Here is a 20,505-nt window from a genome sequence, read left to right as displayed (position 1 = left end):
TGGTGCCCCTGGAGCTGATGGGAAAGTCATCCAGGACCCGTCTGTGCTCACAGCCAGCAGCTGACTATCCCACTGGCGGCTCCCGAAGCCGTGGGCAGGCAGATCAGCTACCTCTCCTGGTTCGAGAAACGAAGAAAGTGTCATTAAAAAAGAATGAGGGAAAAACAATATGACTTTATAGACTGTTCCAAAAAGCAGAACTTCACAGACTCTATCAGTTCAGTTCAGTTCAGTCGCCCAGTCGTGTCTGGCTCTTTGCCACCCCATGGCCTGCAGCACGCCAGGCCTCCCTGTCCATCACCAACTCCCAGAGCTTACTCAAACTCATGTCCATTGAGTCAGTGATGCCGTCCAACCATCTCACCCTCTGTCGTCCCCTTCTCCTCCTGCCTTCAATCTTTCCCAGCATCAGGGTCTCCCAAGAGTCAGCTCTTTGCATCAAGTGGCCAAAGTATTGGAGTTTCAGCTTCAGCATCAGTCCTGGCAATGAATATTCAGGGTTGATTTCCTTTTGGATTGACTGGTTTGATCTTCCTGCTGTCCAAGGGATTCTCAAGAGTCTTTTCCAGCACCACAGTTCAAAAGCATCAATTCTTCAGCACACATTCTTTTTTAATGAATTTTTAAAAATTTTGTGAAATTACATGGGGAAGAGCATTTACACACGTGTTTACAGTGCCCGACAAACCTTACCTAATAGCTTTGGTGTGATAAATTTTACTTACTACTAGTGGTTGTATTTATGTGGAGCTTAAGGAGAAGAGAAGTCACTTCCCTCTCGAATCCACCTGTGGCCGAAAAATCCCTGAGTCCTCTCTGTAGGCCAGGCCTGGGTTCAGACAACTGCCTCTGTTTCCTAAAAAGCATCTCTATTCCGACACCCCTCAAAGATGCCTTCATCTTTAAAAAATTATGTATTTTTATTCATTTGTTATTATTTTTGGCTGTGCTGTGTGGCTTGTGGGATCTTAGTTCCCCGAGCAGGGATCGAACCCAGGACCCCTGCACTGGGGTGAAGACTTAACCACTGGACCACCCGGAAAGTTTCCAGAGTGAACATTCTGAAGCTTGGATCTGATCCTTTTAGCTCAGCGCTCCCCCACAGGAATATAATAGGAACGACACGTGTAGTTTTCCTTTTCCCAGTAGTCACACTAAAAAAGTGAGGGAAACAAGTGAAATGCATTTTAACGAGTACTTTATTTGCCTCAGTGTGTCCGAGACATCAGTTGATGTGCAATCAATATGAAAGCTTACTAGTGTGATATCTTGCATTGCATTTTATTTATTCATCGGCAGCACTACTTGGCGTTTGGGACCTTTGTTCCCTGGCTGGGGACTGAACCCGTGTCCCCTGCAGTGGAAGGGCAGAGCCTTAGCCACTGGACCACAGGGAAGTCCCTCTTGCATTGTATTTTATCCTGCAACTTACCCCCATTTACCCTGGCCACCCTTCGAGTGCTTGACCGCGACTGCGGCGAGTGGGTATTGCACCGGACACAGCAGGTCCAGCCCTTCAGCGTCTCTTTTTATTTTACTTTATTTGGCCATGCGCCTTGACTTTTGGGATCTTAGTTCCCTGAGCAGGGACTAAACCCAGGCCCCGGGCAGTGAGCGCACTGAGTGTCCTAGCCACTGGGCTGCCAGGGGACTCCTCGTAGTCTCTGTAATGGCAGCACGTGGTGGCTGGCTTTCCCAGCCTTAGCTGTCTTTAGCCCAGGACGTTTGCTGCCCTTCCTTTCCTATCTCTGTACTTCTGCCCACGGCTTTCCACCTCCCTGGCATCGTCTCCAAGTACCTGATCGCTGCTCTGTTGCTGAGCCTCATACCAACCCTGTAAGGTAGGTGCCACAACGACTCCCATTGTACAGACGGGAAAACTGAGGCTTGAGATGATTGGGTGGCTCACCCAGTGGCAATGCGACACGACGAGTGAGTGGCAGCTCTGGGCTCTGAACCACTCTGCTCTGTTGAAGGAACCCTGTGGACGGAGCAGGGGTGCTCCAGATGGGACTGGAATGGCCTTCCAGGGCAGCAGTGAGTGTCTGGTCAGCAGAGGTATTCAAGAAGCTGCTGAATGATGGCCCTCGGACTGGGGTGCCGTGGAGAAAGTTTCTGCACGTTACCTACTCACTGCAGTCGCTTTCAGCGTGGCCAGGGCGAATGAGGTTGAGCTGCGGGTATAAAGTGCGACGTGAGGAGGATTGCTCTCCCTCGCGTGCGGAGCGTGTGGCTTCTGTGCAACAGACGGAGGAAGTGGACCCTCGGCTTAGACCGTGGGACTGAGGCAGGGTGGCAGGCTGACGGCTCTCTCAGCAGGTCTGAGACTCCGGGATGCCTTCCCGCCCTGGGGCGGGGGGACGGACTGCAGGCAGCCTGGACGGGCAGGGCTAGCTCGGGCTGTGGCCCGGGTGGGGGACGCCTTGACTTCCTCGTTGGGGGCGCGAGGCTCCCATCTCTGTGCTGGTCTCTCCCCTGGACGGCCGGGCCACACATCCTCCCATTGTCAGCGCCGGCCCAGCACCTCTGTTGGTTTAGATTCACTGTAAATATTTGTGGCCACACCGGGCGGCTCTCCTGCAGGCTGATGGCGCGGGCGTGAGTGGAGTCCGGCCCGGCCGCCCCTTCCTGCCTTCTTTCCCGGCTTTGCTGTTTCCTGTCGTGCTGTCTCCCGCTGGAGGCCCTCTCCCCTCCCAGCCTCACAGAGGGGCGTCTGCTCCGAGGAGGACCGACGGGGATGGGAGGGGGAGGCCGAGGGGCGCAAGGGATGGGGGGTGCCCCGTGGGGACACCTGGAGGTGTTCCCTTTCCCTCCTCCGGCCTCCTCACTTTCCTCCTGGGCAAAGTCAAGTGTGCACAACAGATTAGCGGCTGCAAGCTCCTCACCAGCAAAGGCCATTCTGCCCATTTTCCTCATCTCCCCTCACTAACGAGTTATCACTTTGGAGGAGCCTGTTTATCCAGCCCACTCCATTTGTTAAATAATGATGGATGCGTCTTCCCAGCTTTTGTTCACCAGGGCATCCTGGGCGGCATGGAGTCACCAGAGCCAGCATGTAGAGATGTGAGATCCAAGCCCAGCAGGCAGAGAGGGTGACCTCCTTCAAGGGGCGGTGGGGCACAGGGTTTTATGAAACACTCATGCTGGGCCTGGAGACTTCCTCTCCCCCATTACTGGCCTCATAGGGCCCCTGACCTCAGCTTGGGAATCAATGGCCTCAGTGCCTTTTAGGAGTCTTTTCTCTTCGAAGTCATGGGAAACTCATCCTCCATCCAGGTGGTCTTAAGGAAAGCCCAGAGTGCCTCTGAAGGTATAGTTGGTGCTCCTTCCGGCTGCAGCCCAATTGTCCCTGCATATTTATTCAGTTCAGTTCAGTTCAGTTGCTCAGCCAGGTCCGACTCTTTGCGACCCCATGAATCGCAGCACGCCAGGCCTCCCTGTCCATCACCAACTCCCGGAGTTCACTCAGACTCACATCCATCGAGTCCGTGATGCCATCCAGCCATCTCATCCTCTGTCGTCCCCTTCTCCTCCTGCCCCCAATCCCTCCCAGCATCAGAGTCTTTTCCAATGAGTCAACTCTTCGCATGAGGTGGCCAAAGTACTGGAGCTTCAGCTTTAGCATCATTCCTTCCAAAGAAATCCCAGAGCTGATCTCCTTCAGAATGGACTGGTTGGATCTCCTTGCAGTCCAAGGGACTCTCAAGAGTCTTCTCCAACACCACAGTTCAAAAGCATCAATTCTTCGGTGCTCAGTTTTCTTCACAGTCCAGGTCTCACATCCATACATGACTACTGGAAAAACCATAGCCTTGACTAGATGGATCTTTGTTGGCAAAGTAACGTCTCTGCTTTTCAATATGCTATCTAGGTTGGTCATAACTTTTCTTCCAAGGAGTAAGCGTCTTTTAATTTCATGGCTGCAATCACCATCTGCAGTGATTTTGGAGCCCCCGAAAAATAAAGTCTGACACTGTTTCCACAGTTTCCCCCTCTATTTCCCATGAAGTGATGGGACCAGATGCCATGATGTTAGTTTTCTGAATGTTGAGCTTTAAGCCAACTTTTTCACTCTCCTCTTTCACTTTCATCAGGAGGCTTTTTGGTTCCTCTTCACTTTCTGCCATAAGGGTGGTGTCATCTGCATATCTGATGTTATTGATATTTCTCCCAGCAATCTTGATTCCAGCTTGTGCTTCTTCCAGCCCAGCGTTTCTCATGATGTACTCTGCATATAAGTTAATTAAGCAGGGTGACAATATACAGCCTTGACATACTCCTTTTCCTATTTGGAACCAGTCTGTTGTTCCATGTCCAGTTCTAACTGTTGCTTCCTGAGATGCATATAGGTTTCTCAAGAGGCAGGTCAGGTGGTCTGGTATTCCCATCTTTTTCAGAATTATCCACAGTTTGCTGTGATCCACACAGTCAAAGGCTTTAGAATAGTCAATAAAGCAGAAATAGATGTTTTTCTGGAACTCTCTTGCTTTTTTGATGATCCAGCGGATGTTGGCAATTTGATCTCTGGTTCCTCTGCCTTTTCTAAAACCAGCTTGAACATCAGGAAGTTCACGGTTCACATACTGCTGAAGTCTGGCTTGGAGAATTTTGAGCATTACTTTACTAGCGTGTGAGTTGAGTGCAACTGTGCGGTAGTTTGAGCATTCTTTGTCATTGCCTTTCTTTGGGATTGGAATGAAAACTGACCTTTTCCAGTCCTGTGGCCACTGCTGGTTTCCAAATTTGCTGGCATATTGAGTGCAGCACTTTCACAGCATCATCTTTCAGGATTTGAAACAGCTCAACTGGAATTCCATCACCTCCACTAGCTTTGTTCGTAGTGATGCATATTTATTAGTGATCCATTAAGTCTAGGGTGGACTGCAAGAACCATTCCGTCCTAAAGGAAATCAGTCCAGAATATTCACTGGAAGGACTGAGGCTGAAGCTGAACTTCCGATACTGTGGCCACCTGATGTGAAGAGCTGACTCACTGGAAAAGACCCTGAGGCCGCGTCTTTTCAGGAAATTAGGGAAAGATTGAGGGCAGGAGGAGAGGGGGCGACAGAGGCTGAGATGGTTGGATGGCATCACCTGCTCAATGGACATGAATTTGAGCAAACTCAGGGAGACAGTGACGGACAGGGAAGCCTGGAGTGCTGTAGTCCATGGGGTCACAAAGAGTCAGACATGACTTAGCGACTGAACAAGTGTAGGGTGCTGTGCTTAGTAATGGGGGGAAGTAGATAGTGATGGGTAAAGAGGTGAGAGAGGCGGGTGTGCAGACAAGGAGAGGCTTTCAGACCCCTCTTACTCACAGTCTAACAAACAGCCCATTAGATGGGGTTTGGTCCCATGACGGGGAAGACGACACTGCCCTTCACTGACTTCTCCACCCAGAGAGTCAGTTTGCTTCCTTCTTTTAACTTATTATTATTTTTTTAAACAGGAAATCCACTTCTCCAATCACCTCTGGGAGCCACTGCCACAATCCCTAGAGTCGCAGAAAGCTAGTCCTGCTGGTTCAGCATCCTCATGGACCGACAGGGAAACTGAGGCTCAGAGAGGGGGAGCCTTGTCTAGGGTCACACAGCAAGCCAGTCATTCAGGTTTTGGCTAGAACGTTGGCGACTCCTAGGAGGGCCCCAGGCTTCAGTGGTCTACCTTGTGAAAAACCGGCCCCTTTCCCTGTGTCTCCTCTGTCATCGTCCATAACTTCCTGAGTTCGCTGCATTTACTGACGGCTCATTTATTTTGCCTGTTTCCTGCCTCTAGAAGGAATGTTCAGGGGATCGGGGATACGGTCTGAATTGTTCACACTATAGCGCTGCTCAATAAGTATTTGCTTATTGAATGAATGAATCCGTGATCAAGATGATATTGGTCATCTTGGAATATGAAGGAGCTCATGTTTGTCGGCCCCCAGGCCAGTGGGTTTTCCCGCATTTGCTATCCCGAGATCCCAGGACATCCAAGAGTCCCGTGATCCGGCTTGGGGCTTTGAAGGAGCACCAAATGGCTGGGGAGGTAGGGCCCCTGAAGATGGGGGTCTGCTTCACTGACCAGAGGCAGCTGGCCATTTGCTGTGGTCAGATAAGCCAAGATGGGCACCCTGCCCGCTCCCCCGCCCCGCCCGCCCTTGCTCAGAGGCTGCATCCAGCTGCGAGGGGAGCAGCTGTTGCCCGAGGGAAGGGGGCAAAGGGCCTCACAGCCCTGGGTGGGTCCCGACGCTGGAGTGCAAAGCAGAGCTGTGGCACCAGGGGGCTGCTGCGGGCAGAGGAGCGAGAGCCCGCGGGGCAGGGAGGGGGGCAGGCGTCCACCCTGAGGCCCTTGCCTGGGGCTGGGCTGGGCGAGGCTCTGCTGTGCCCTTGTCCCGGCTCTCAGAGAGAGGCACCCCTTCCTGTCCCCACAGAGCCCTCAGCCCAACACACATGCGTACCCTGGGCACACCCAGCTCCTGTCTGCTCATAGCCGCCCTGTGTGAGCGTGCTTGCTGGCGAGCGTGCACGGCCACACACGGCCACACACAACCACACATGGACACACACAACCAAACACAACCACACACAGCCACACACGATCATACACAGCCACACACAACCACACACGGCCACAAACAATCACACACGGCCACAAACAATCACACTTGGACACACATGGACACATACAGTCACACACAATCACACACAGACACACACAGCCACACACAACCATACACGGCCACACACAGCCACACACAACCACACATGGCCACACAACCACACATAGCTACACACAATCACACATGGCCACACACAACCACACACGGCCACACAACCACACACAGCTACACACAGTCACACACAGTCACACACAACCACACACAACCACACACAACCAAACACAACCACACATGACTGCACACAGCCACACACAGCCACACACGGCCACATATGGCCACACACAATCACACACAGACACACACCGCCACACACAAACACACATGGACACACACAGCCACACACAACCACACACAGCCACACACAGACACACACGGCCACACACGGACACACACGGCCACACACAGTCACATACAACCACACATGGCCACACATAACCACACACAGCCACACAAGGACACACACAGCCACACACGGACACACACGGACACACACAGCCACACACGGACACACACAGCCACACACAATCACACACAGACACACAGCCACACACAACCATACACGGCCACACACAGCCACACACAACCACACATGGCCACACATAACCACACACGGCCATACAACCACACACAGCTACACACAGTCACACACAGTCACACACAACCACACACAACCAAACACAACCACACATGACCGCACACAGCCACACACAGCCACACACGGCCACATATGGCCACACACAATCACACATAGACACACACCGCCACACACGGCCACACACAACCACACATGGACACACACAGCCACACACAACCACACACAGCCACACACAGACACACAAGGCCACACACGGACAAACACGGCCACACACGGCCACACACGGACACACACGGCCACACATGGCCACACACAACCACACATGGACACACACAGCCACACACAACCACACACAGCCACACACAGACACACACGGCCACACACAGTCACATACAACCACACATGGCCACACATAACCACACACAGCCACACACGGACACACACAGCCACACACGGACACACACGGACACACACAGCCACACACAACCACACAGCCACACACAGACACACACAGCCACACAACCACACATGGCTACACACAATCACACACGACCACACACAACCACACATGGCCACAAAACCACACATGGCCACACACAACCACATATGGCCACACACAACCACACATGGCCACATATGGCCACACACAACCACACACAACCACACACGGCCACACAAAACCAAACATGGCCACATACAACCACACACAGCCACACACGGCCACACACAACCACACACAGCCACACACGGACACGCATGGACACACACAGCCACACACAACCACACATGGCCACATATGGCCACACACAACCACACACAACCACACACGGCCACACAAAACCAAACACGGCCACATACAACCACACACAACCACACATGGCCACACACAACCACACACAGCCACACACGGCCACATATGGCCACACACAATCACACACAGATGCACACCACCACACACGGCCACACACAACCACGCATGGACACACACAGCCACACACAACCACACACAGCCACACACAGACACACACGGCCACACACGGCCACACACGGCCACAGACAGACACACACAGCCACACACGGCCACACACAACCACACATGGACACACACAGCCACACACAACCACACACAGCCACACACAGACACACACGGCCAGACACGGACACACACGGCCACACACAGTCACATACAACCACACATGGCCACACATAACCACACACAGCCACACACGGACACACACAGCCACACACGGACACACACAGTCACACACAACCACACACAACCACACACAACCAAACACAACCACACATGACCGCACACAGCCACACACAGCCACACACGGCCACATATGGCCACACACAATCACACACAGACACACACCGCCACACACAGCCACACACAACCACACATGGACACACACAGCCACACACAGACACACACCGCCACACACGGCCACACACAACCACACACAACCACACACAACCAAACACAACCACACATGACCGCACACAGCCACACACAGCCACACACGGCCACATATGGCCACACACAATCACACACAGACACACACCGCCACACATGGACACACACAGCCACACACAACCACACACAGCCACACACAGACACACACGGCCACACACGGCCACACACGGCCACACACAACCACACATGGACACACACAGCCACACACAGACACACACGGCCACACACGGACACACACGGCCACACACAGTCACATACAACCACACATGGCCACACATAACCACACACAGCCACACACGGACACACACAGCCACACACGGACACACACAGACACACACAGCCACACACAACCACACAGCCACACACAACCACACAGACACACACAGCCACACAACCACACATGGCTACACACAATCACACACGACCACACACAACCACACATGGCCACAAAACCACACATGGCCACATACGGCCATACATGACCACACATGACCACACACAACCATACATGGCTACACACAATCACCCATGGCCACACACAACCACATATGGCCACACACAACCACACATGGCCACATATGGCCACACACAACCACACACAACCACACACGGCCACACAAAACCAAACACGGCCACATACAACCACACACAACCACACACAGACACACACGGCCACACACAACCACACACAGCCACACACGGACACATATGGACACACACAGCCACACACAGCCACACACGGCCATACACGGCCACACACAGCCACATATAACTACACACAACCACACACGGCCACACACAACCACACATGGCCATACACAACCACACACGGCCACACACAGCCACACACAGCCATACACGGCCACACACAGCCACATATAACTACACACAACCACACACGGCCACACACAACCACACATGGCCATACACAACCACACACGGCCACACACAGCCACACACAGCCATACATGGCCACACACAGCAGCACGCAGCCTGGGCCGAGCCAGTCTCTGCTTTCTGGGCCTGGGACCACAACCCTGAGGGTGGGGTGGGTGAAGGCAGTGGACTCCCTGACTCAGAAACTCCCCACCCCCAGCGGTCTGGGCGCTCCTCAAAGGAACCGGCAGCAGGTCCGGGCGCCGGGCTGCCAGGCTCATCACAATACTCTGAAGAAATCACCCAGGAGAGGGAGAAGGCCCCCGGGAAACCCGCCCGGCCTCTCTAGGGCCGGCCAGTCCAGGGGAACACGGGCCAAGGCTCCAGCCTTGCTGCTGGTCTGCCAGATGGCTCAGGGTGGACGCTTCTGGTCAACTCAGCAGAAAGGTCCCCTTGTTAGTTCAGCAGAGCCGCCCTGAGGTGACGGCCCGATCTTTCCCTGAGCACATGTTCGCTCAGCTCTAACTCAGCAGACACACCAGTGCCAAGCTGAAGGGGACAGAAACGAAAAGCAGGTTCTGCCCAGGTACCCTCTGCCTGGGGAGGGCTGACTTCTTTTTCTTTCTTAAAAAAAAAAAAATTTTTTTATTATATTGAAAAAAAACCCCTTTTATTTTGTATTAGGGCATAACTGATTAACTCTGTTATGACAGTTTCAGGGGGACGGGGAAGGGGCTCGTCCATGCATATACACATATCCACTCTCCCCCAAACCCTCCTCCCATCCAGGCTGCCACATAATATGGAGCAGAGTTCCCTGTGACGTGCAGCAGATCTGGCTGACTATCCATCTTAAACACAGTAGGGTATACCTGTTATCCCACACTCCCTGACTATCCCTTTCCCCGTGGCAACCATAAGTTCTTTCCGGAGAGGGCTGATTTCTGAGCCCTCGGGGCGCATAAGGTCAGCCTCCTGCACCTGGTCCCGTTGACCCAATGTTCATCCTCTGCCCTGGGTGACCAGGCGCCTTGGGTGTCAGCCTGGGAGAGGAGTCGGGCTGGCTGCTCCGTGCAGGCCATTTTGGGGGTGCTCAGACCATCTGGTTCCAGCTGGTTCTTGGGTGGGGTGGGGGTGGGGAACGGGGGCCAGATCTTATCAGCATTCCATCCCCTCTGGCCCCAGTCAATAGCCCCCGCCCAGGCCTAGCTCCCTAGTGCCTCCCATTTCAGTGAGTCTGGTTCCTCTGGTGAGATTAACTGTTTCTCTGAGTCAGAGAGCCTGGAAGCCAGAGGATTAAAGAGATGGATGAGTATCCCCTCCCTCAGGGTCTCAAGCTCCTGTCTGCCTCGGGATTCAAGTGGGAGCAGCCAAGAACAGCTGGCTGATTTGGGACACTCCGACTCAGTTGCTCCCCCCCTTCTGTGCTTCTAACTGCAAAGAGCACATCTTTCTGAGAGAAACAGAGAAGCTCTGGATTCACTGGGAGTCTTGATTTTGGCCTTTATCCTGGAAGGTCCTGGGTAGTCATTTTTATTCATAACAGGGCCATCTCTTGTGACCTGACCTGAACTGGTCCCTATAGAGCCCTTAGGTCCCTTTTGACAGGTCAAGGTCATCACTGATGAAGTCTTGTTCAATCGCTCAGTCGTGTCCCTCTCTTTGTGGCCCCGTGGACTGCAGCACGCCAGGCCTCCCTGTCCATCACCAACTCCTGGAGTTTACTCAGACTCATGTCCATTGAGTCGGTGATGCCATCCAACCATCTCAGCCTCTGTCGTCCCCTTCTCCTCCTGCCTTCAGTCTTTCCCAGCATCAGGGTCCTTTCCAATGACGTGGCTGGAAGCTAACCATTTCCACCCAAGCTTGCTGTCAGGTCATAATGGCAGCCATTATGCCGCCTGTACAGTCTCCTTTTTTTAAATGGCTTTCTTCTGACTATTTTTTGCTCATTCAGTCCCTGTAACTTTATTTTTCACTCTCCATTATCTTTTTGTTATCTTTTTTTCCTGGTTGGTAGGCAGCAAAGGAACTCAGCCACACATATACACGTATCCCCTCCCTCCCAGACTCCCCTCCCGTCCAGGCTGCCACATAACACTGACCAGAGTTCCCTGTGCTGTAGGGTAAGAGCTTGCCGATTATTTAAATATTGCCGTGAAATGAGGGGTGCCCGTCCTTTTCTTTTTTAATCTTTTGGCTGAGCCACACAGCATGTGGGATCTTAGTTCCCTGACTGGGGATCAAACCCCTACCCTCTGCGTTGGCAGCTCAGGGTCTTAACCCCCGGGCCACCAGGGAAGTCCTCCCGTACCGTCTTCGTTAGACAAGCAGACCCCAGGCGATTCCTACTCTGTGTCTTGTGAGATCGAGGAAGCCCCAGATGGACCCTCTGGGATGCCCGGACCTCCACGCTGCAGATGGCAACCCTTCCAGAGGTTGGTCTTGCTAACTTCGCACCTGGCGTCTGACAAGGGGGACCCTCTGCGGGGAAGGCAGGTGGCAGGGTAGTTTTTGCACGCATCTTCTGCTGCTGGGCAGGGGTCTCATGCCCAGCTCAATCAAGAGCTGGGAGGGTCTCGAAGCTATTTGTCAATCTATTTTTAATTTCACCAAAGAGAGGTTGTTTTAAAGTAAATCTTGGATACCCTAGTACCTCCTATCTTTTTATGGTGCTCAGCAGAGGACAGCTGCTTCAATATGAGGAGGTGGAGGGACCTCCCTGCTGGGCCAGTGGTCTCTCTCTGCGCTCCCAGTGCGGGGTACACGCGTTCGATCCCTAATTGGGGAACTAAGGTCCTGCACGCTGCCGGGCGTGGCCAGAAAGTATTTGACTAAAAACCAAACAAACAAAAAATAGGGTTGGAGTTTTTCCTCTGGGAACCTAGTGGTTTAGTTCATGGACTTGGTTCAAAATCTGATTTGACCTCGGCCAATCACGTCACATCCCTGTACCTCAGTGTCCTTATCTGTAAACTGAGATGAATAAAGGTATCTACTTTCGAGAGGGGTTCTGCCAATTAAAAGAGATAAGGAAGACATAAAATAGGAAATGCTTCAAGGAATGCCTGTAAGTAAGTGCTCAATATGCCGTCTTCATGAGAGAGACCAACACGCTCTCCTTGGCACGTTGCCTTTAGGGGAAAGGCTGTCCAAGACCCCCAGGGCCTTCCTTCTCTCTCCCTTCCTGCCTGCCCCGCGGCACCCTGAGGCTCTGGCCGTGCCTGTCCTCATTTCCCTGTCTTTGCATTTTACGTTTCTTCTTCCTGACCCGTGCTTCCTGTTTTTCTGCTTCCTTCTATTCTGGGTAAGTTCCCAGGCACCTTGTCGGGGCCTGGGAACATGTTTGAGTTATCCTGCCGAATCATTTTTATAAGTGGAGTCCCCCAAATTTACAAACGTGAGAATTTCCCATTACATTTAGAACCTGGAGTTAGGTTGAAAAAAACAGGCGTCAAGCTAGGTTCCCCATTTCTGGGTGGTAACCAGACGCTGGGCGTTCGAGAGGCCTCCTTTTGATGGAGTGGTGGAGTGGATTTTCGTTTTTCATTGTCTCACTTTTCTTGTTTTATTGACACATTTTATTTGGCCTTGGGGTATAGCCGATTAACAATGCTGTGACAGTTTCAGGTGCACAGCCAACTGACTCAGTCACCCACATACATGTATCCGGTCTCCCCCAGACTCCTCTCCTACCCAGACTGCCACGTAACGTTGAGCAGAGTTCCCTGGGCTCTACGGCAGGTCTTTGCCGGTTATCCAGTTTAAAGAATAATTATTAATTTATTTGGCTGCCTCTCAGTTGCCACACTCGGTTTCTCTCTAGCCGTGGCTCGCAGGCTCCAGAACGCGCCGGTTCAGTGGTTCTAGGACATGGGCTTAAGTGCCCTGTGGCCTGTGGGATCTCAGCTACCTGGCCAGGGATTGAACCTAAGTCTCCTGCTTTGAAAGGTGGATTCTTAACCACTGGGAAGTCCCTGGTTATCCAGTTAAGACATAGCAGCATGTGCATGTCAGTCTCCAACTCCCTATTTCTTACCCCTACTCTTTCCCCCTGGAAACCTCGGGCTCCTTCTCTAAGTCTGCAAGTCTGTTTCTTTTCTGTAAATAAGTCCACTTGTGTGATGGAGTGTGCTTGCTCCAGTTTCCACAGTCTCTACCTCTCCCTCTTGTCTCAAACTGATTGTTTTCCCCATACACATTTTTAGCCTGGCCCTTGTGAGTATTTGAGTTTGGGGTCGCTGGTTGAAGACCTCTAGAGAAGATTTTTGGACCAACTCTCGCTTGAGATGACGGATTCTAATTTTGTAAGCCTTGTGCTTGGAATGTGGCCGAGACCCTTCTCCTGATTTTGCTCCCTCTCACTCTTGCCCAACACAGACGGCAGTTTTCAGTCCTATCTTGTGCATCACTCCCTCCTTCCTGCCCAGAGGTCCCAGAGAGGCAAACGGACAGGGCAAGGTCGGTTTCTATGGGATGCTGCCCACGGCATCGACTGCCTCTTTTTCCATCTCCTCCTTCAGTTTTAACTTCCTGATCCCCACAAGGTCTTATAGAAACTTCCTGGTCCATGCAGAGCAGGGAAAACTCACTGCATAGTAATTCAAAGAGCCACTCTTCCATATATGGCCTCCCCTTTTCCTTCACATCCTAATCCATCCATCCGCTTACTCATTCACTCAACCACCATTAGTGACCACCTACTACATGCCAGGCACTGGTTCATGCTAGGAGCAGAGGAAACGCAAGGGGACAAAACCAAGAGGAAATTCATCCTGTGTCCTTGGGCAAGACCTTTACCTTGTTCAGCCTCAGTTTCCCCATAGACCTGATGGCTGGATTAGACATCCTTCGGCATAGGGCTTCTTTCTGCTGTGACCCTGCGCCCGCATCCTCTGACACTTCCTGCGCTCTCTGAAAACTGCAGTCGCCTAACAGCTGGTGGACGGATCCTACAGACATCTCGGTCACTGGGTCTGTGGAGCACAAAGACCCTCCTGGAGAGGCTCAAGGCTGAAGTGTTAAAGAGGAGGGTAGGGGGAAGTCTGGTTTGCGTGGGGGCTGGGAGGCAGGAGGGGAGGGGGGGAAGATGGACCTGAGGGGCTAGACTGGCTTGCCAGGTGGGCCTGCCAGATGCTCAGACCATCCTGCGAAATCTCACACCCTCCTGGCCCCTACCCTCCCAGCTCCAGCTCAGGCTGGCTTTCAACCTGCATAATTTGCCCCATTTAGAGGGGCTGGGAGGGGGTGAGAATGAGGGAGGGGGGGTTGGGAGCAGAGGCCTGATGAGAGGTTCTGCAAACACCCAGAGGAATCCAGAGAGAGAGTGAGAGAGAGAGAGAGAGGCTGGGTCAGGCGCAGAGCAGGCTGCAAACCACAGATAACATCCTGCCCAGCACGGCAGGGGTCAATTTGGTCCACTTGCCCAGTGACAAGAAAAGGAAAAAAAAAAAAGTGGGCTGTAACTTCAGGATCCCAAGACTCACAAGTGAGGGGCTGGTCTGGAGGTGGGAGGAGGGAGGAACAGCCAAGGAGGAGACAGAGGCTCAGGAGGGCGCGAGGAAGTGTCTGAGAAGAGGCTGGGGCCGCTGGAGGGACGCCTGCAGGAGCCAGGCCTCCTCCTCCCGGGTCCTGGGAGCTGCTGCCGCCGCTGCAAGAGGCGCTGGACACCTCTGGCCCTGCCTGCTCACCTCCCCGAGGCTGCCAGCCAGAGCTCAGGGTGCTTGGCTGAGCCCGGTACCCCGGGGGGGACCCCCAGCTGACCTCTGCGTGCCCCAGCATGGAAGAAGGTGGGGAGTATGACAGCTACTATGGGGCGGACAACCAGTCTGAGTGTGAGTACACGGATTGGCAGTCCTCCGGCGCCCTCATCCCCGCCATCTACATGGTGGTCTTCGTCCTGGGCACCGCGGGCAACGGGCTGGTGCTCTGGACCGTCTTCCGCAGCGGCCGGGACCGGCGGCGGGCAGCCGACGTCTTCATCGCCAGCCTGGCGGTGGCCGACCTCACCTTCGTGGTGACCCTGCCGCTCTGGGCCACCTACACCTATCGGGACTACGACTGGCCCTTCGGGGCCTTCGCCTGCAAGCTCAGCAGCTATCTCATCTTCGTCAACATGTACGCCAGCGTCTTCTGCCTCACCGGCCTCAGCCTGGACCGCTACCTGGCCATCGTGAGGCCGGTGGCCAACGCCCGGCTGCGGCCGCGGGTCGGCGGCGCCGTGGCCACGGCCGGGCTGTGGGCGCTGGCCGGCCTGCTCGCCCTGCCCGTGCTGGTCTTCCGCACCACCGGCGCCGCGCTGCCGGGGGAGAACAGCACCAAGGCGCAGTGCTACATGGACTACTCGCTGGTGGCCGGCCCCGACGCCGAGTGGGCCTGGGACGTGGGCCTGGGCGTCTCGTCCACCGTGCTGGGCTTCGCGGGGCCCTTCGCCGTCATGCTGACCTGCTACTTCTGCATCGGCCGCACGGTGGCCGGCCACTTCGGCAAGGAGCGCGCGCGGGGCCTGCGCAAGCGCCGGCGGCTGCTGGCCATCATCGCCGTGCTGGTGCTGGCCTTCGCGCTCTGCTGGCTGCCCTACCACCTGGTCAAGACCCTCTACGCGCTGGGCAGCCTGCTGCGCTGGCCCTGCGCCTTCGACCTCTTCCTCATGAACGTCTTCCCCTACTGCACCTGCGTCAGCTACGTCAACAGCTGCCTCAACCCCTTCCTCTACGCCTTCTTCGACCCCCGCTTCCGCCAGGCCTGCGCCTCGGTGCTCTGCTGGGGCCGCCGGGGCTGCGGCGGCGCCTGGCGCGCGGGCGGCGGCGGCGGCGGCGGCCGGGGCGGCGGCGGCGGGGACAAGTCGGCCAGCTCCTCCTCCTCGGCGTCGTCGGGGCAGAGCCAGGGCCCCGGGCCCGGCGGCGCGGGGAAGGGCGGGGAGCCGATGCCGGAGAAGTCCATCCCCTACAGCCAGGAGACCCTCGTGGTGGACTAGGGCCGGGTCCCCCCGCCCGGGGCCCTTGGCTCTCTGGAGAGCGGGGAGCTGGTGAGGGGGCGGGGCCCCCCTTCTCTGGTGCACTTGACCCCTCTCCCTGCTCCCCGCGTCGGTCGTGTCCTTCTTTCCCCCTGGGAAGTGCTTCTTCAGAGGTCTGTGGTTCTGGAGCGTAAGGGAGGGAAGCCCGCAGCCCCGATCTCCGATCTCCGTGAGACCGACCTTGCCCGTCCCTGAAATGCTCCCAGCCTCAGTGTCTCTCCGTGGGGATAAAACGGAGGAACTGAACGGATCTGCTTCCAAGCTCCATCAAAGTTCGCTTCCCCGTCCTCCCCGCCCCTTGAAACTAAAATGATGTGCGTCCAGGCTCCATCAAAGCTCGCTTCCCCCCAGCCCTTCTCCGGGATCTCCAGCTCCCCTCGCCGTTTCCTCTTAGTTTCCACCCGCTTTTCCTCCTGTTCCCCTCCCCACCCCCACCGAGTGCAGTTTCTCCTCCGAATCCTCACCTCTCGGCTCCCACATCCTCCCCCGCGGCTCATCCTCCTTCTCCCTCAGTCTCTCTCCCTTTTTACCTCCTGTTCTGAAGGGCCCCTAAGGGTTAAGGCGTGTGAAGCTCGCAGACACTGCCCGGTGCAAGCTCTTTGTCCCTGAGGCCTCGGGAGGCAGTGGACCTGGCTGAGAAGGGCTGGGTGTCAGCAAAGCTGCAGCTCCTGGCTCTGCAGCTGTGAGCTCCAGAGCTTCACTCCAGCTTGGATCAGTTCGCAGTGTTTCAGGCCCTGGAGGTCTAGCGATACGTGAAGGGGGCGTGAAGGGGGCGTCCCTTCTTGCAGCCCACCAGCTAGACACACTTTCCACAAGCGTCCTTAGCCCCTTTCCTTCATCCTCTCTTTTCCGCAGGGACTGGAAGGCAGTGGGGTTGGTACAGCAGCAAGCTCCTTGGTTTCATGATATGAGTGGGGACTTGGGCAGGGAAAAGGAGAAAGAGGGGGCGTCTGCATTTGGTCTAAGGGCTGCTCGGGCCCCCTCCCCAAATCCTCATCTCTCCAACCTCCTCCAGACCTGCGAGCGGCCGACCTCTGCCTGTCTCTGCATCCCATCCGACATCCCCAGGACATTCTTCTTGGGTGCTGGCCTGAGTGGGTGCCAAGGGTCCCTTTGATGGGGGGACACCTGCTTTTTGTGTGCGCATGTGTGTAGACAAGGATGGGCTGGGCACCTGGGGCCCTTGTCCCTTGGATGAACACCCCCTGCTCTGCGCATCTCTGCTCTTCACACAATATCCTTGAAGGAAGAAGGGACATAGGAGGCAGTTTAGAATGAGTCCACCCCCACTGGTTTGGGGGGCTCTGACGGCTGGTCCGCACATTAAGAGAGAAGTGTGAGTGTGCACCCAGGCTCCCTGTAGGGAATCCCTCCTCACGGCAGCTAGCATGCAACGCTCAAAGAAGTCCTGGACCCTGGGTCCCTCTGCCGCAGTCCTTGGTTCCAAGAGGGGGATGGGAGAGAGCTTCAGAGGTTCCCTTGGCTCCTTTCCCACGCCTGCCAACCTTGTTTTGAATTTATAAGCATTTTCTTCATCACCCTTTGGTTTTTCAGGGTCAGTGGCCCTCTTCCTGGCGGGGGTGAGGGGCGATGCCTGGGGTTAAAAGCACTGGGTGGGTTTTCCTGACCTTCCCATCAGGATGGGAGCCCCGTGGCTACTCCTGCTGGGCTGGGGGGCTGGGGACGGGCCCTGGGGCAGACAGGACCGCCGCACCGCCGGAGGATGGAGATGCTGGTGGGGGCTTTGTGCACCCAGGGCGCGGCCTGTGCATTCCGGCTTTTGTTCTTGGAGGACACGGAACGTAAAGGACAAGACAGGAGCCGCGGGGGCAGGAAGAAGCCAGCTTGATGTCAGTGGACGTGCTGACCTTGGCTGGGATGGAGCCAGCGCCAGAGGCAGAGCGCGGGGTGGACGGAAGGGGCTCCTCTCAGCTCACTCCTTCCATCTCAAGCCAAGGTCTTCACAGACCCACGTTCTCAGCCCAGGGCTGTCCCCAGAGCATCCAGGCAAGGCTGGAGGAAGCTTCCAGAAGGGGGGAGGGGGCTCCTCTGAGGCCCCATCGGTGGTCTTGGACAGACGGTTGAGGCAGCCGCTGCTCTTCTCGCCCCTTCTTTGGAATGTCTCTGCGATTTTTTGACCCTGTTAGTCACTGCGGCTCATGAAAAATAAATCTTTCCGTGTGTGTGTGTGTGTGTGTGTGTATGTGTAACTACTGTGTCTGAAGCTTTTTCTCACATGGGTGACTTGGAATGAGGAAAGGACCCTCAGGAGGCAAATATTATGTTGGGAGGGGGGCTGAGTAGGCTGAGGGGAGCCGTGGGAGGAAAGGGGGCAGAAAGGGGTCGAATGGGAAACTGGGGTCACGGGGTGAGGTCAGGGAAGACCAAGAAACCAGAGAGGTGGGAGCAGCTGAGCTTCCGGGCCTGGGAAGCATGGAGTACGTGGGCACACATGCTGGAGTCCAGAGCACAGGCCTGGGGGGCATGCCAACCCTCCTTCCCACAGGGGTGGACTGCAGGCCATGCATTCGTCTGTCCCTGCGTTCCTTTACCGTCGCTACTGACTCACTCATGTATCCCTAGTCACGTGAGCGCTCATTCAGTCTGGACCAGAAGTTCAAAGGCCTGTCCTCCACGCAGAGTCAACCTACCCAGTTCCATAAATAACCATTCCAGAGGGTCACCCCAGACCGACGGAGTCAGAAGCTCCTGGAGTCATCCCAGGTGGTCACGGTGACAAAAAGCCCCTCAGATGGTTTCTGAGGGTTGTCAGGAAGTTGGGGAATTGTCCATCCAGACAGACTCCGCCACACTAGAGGGCATAAAGCTAGAGAGAGCCGGGGGAGGCGGGCTCTGGGCGGTCACTGATTTGGGAGGAAAGACCAGAAATGATCCCCGGGGGACGTATCTCATCCAGCGGGGTGTCACCGTCTTGCACAAAGACCCCTGGTGCTAATACTGTCAGCGATGACCCCGAAGCACTCACCCCAGCAGCCCGAGAGGAGCACTTCCCCCGTTCTCTCCTGGGGCCCTGCGGCCCTCTGCCAGCCTCCTCTCCGGCCCTCTGCCAGCCTCCTCTCCGACCCTCTGCCAGCCTCCTCGCCGCCTCCCTTTGCTGACGACAGAGTGAAGATGCCCAAAGTCAAATGAATCAGGGCCAGGGGCTGGGGTGGAAGTGAGATCCCATCCTAAGGCACCTGAGAGTCCTGGGGAGCCCTCGATGAAGGGGGCTGGGGCTGGGAGGGGAATGGAAGGAAATGCATGAGAGACAGAGAGAGAGGGAGACAGAGACAGAGAGACAGAGACGGGGGAGAGGGAGAGGCGGGGGGGGAGAGAGACACACACATAGAGACAGAGAGAGATAGAGAGACAGAGAGAAAGGGAGAGACAGAGAGAGAGACAGAGACGGGGGGAGAGAGACAGAGAGAGGGAGAGACAGAGAGAGAGGGAGACAGAGACAGAGAGACAGAGATGGGGGAGAGAGAGACAGGGGGGAGGGGAGAGAGAGACACACAGAGAGACAGAGAAAGATAGAGAGAAAGGGAGAGACAGAGAGAGAGACAGAGACGGGGGAGAGAGACAGAGAGAGGGAGAGACAGAGAGAGAGGGAGACAGAGACAGAGAGACAGAGACGGAGGAGAGAGAGACAGAGAGAGAGGGAGGGGGGAGAGAGAGGGAGGGGGGAGAGAGAGACACACACAGACAGAGAGAGATAGAGAGACAGAAAATGAGACAGAGACAGAGACGGGGGAGAGAGACAGAGAGAGGGAGAGACAGAGAGAGAGGGAGACAGAGATAGAAAGACAGAGACGGGAAGAGAGAGACAGAGGGAGAGACAGAGAGAGATGGAGAGACAGAGAGAGAGACACAGAGAGACA

General features: G+C 55.2%; 1 protein-coding gene across 1 annotated transcript; it reads left to right on the top strand.

Moving 5' to 3' along the window:
• The first annotated feature begins 15,205 nt into the window (after nt 1–15,205).
• APLNR (apelin receptor) lies at nt 15,206–18,790 on the top strand. The gene has a single exon (XM_068988653.1). It carries the CDS (start codon nt 15,392–15,394, stop codon nt 16,586–16,588), a length of 1,197 nt encoding a protein of 398 aa, XP_068844754.1. The 5' UTR covers nt 15,206–15,391; the 3' UTR covers nt 16,589–18,790.
• The last annotated feature ends 1,715 nt before the right edge of the window (nt 18,791–20,505 follow it).

Source organism: Capricornis sumatraensis, chromosome 16, assembly GCF_032405125.1.
Source record: "Capricornis sumatraensis isolate serow.1 chromosome 16, serow.2, whole genome shotgun sequence".
NCBI lineage: Eukaryota > Metazoa > Chordata > Mammalia > Artiodactyla > Bovidae > Capricornis > Capricornis sumatraensis.
The sequence above is the reverse complement of the archived record's forward strand: the minus strand, read 5'-3'. Positions and strand labels throughout refer to the sequence as shown.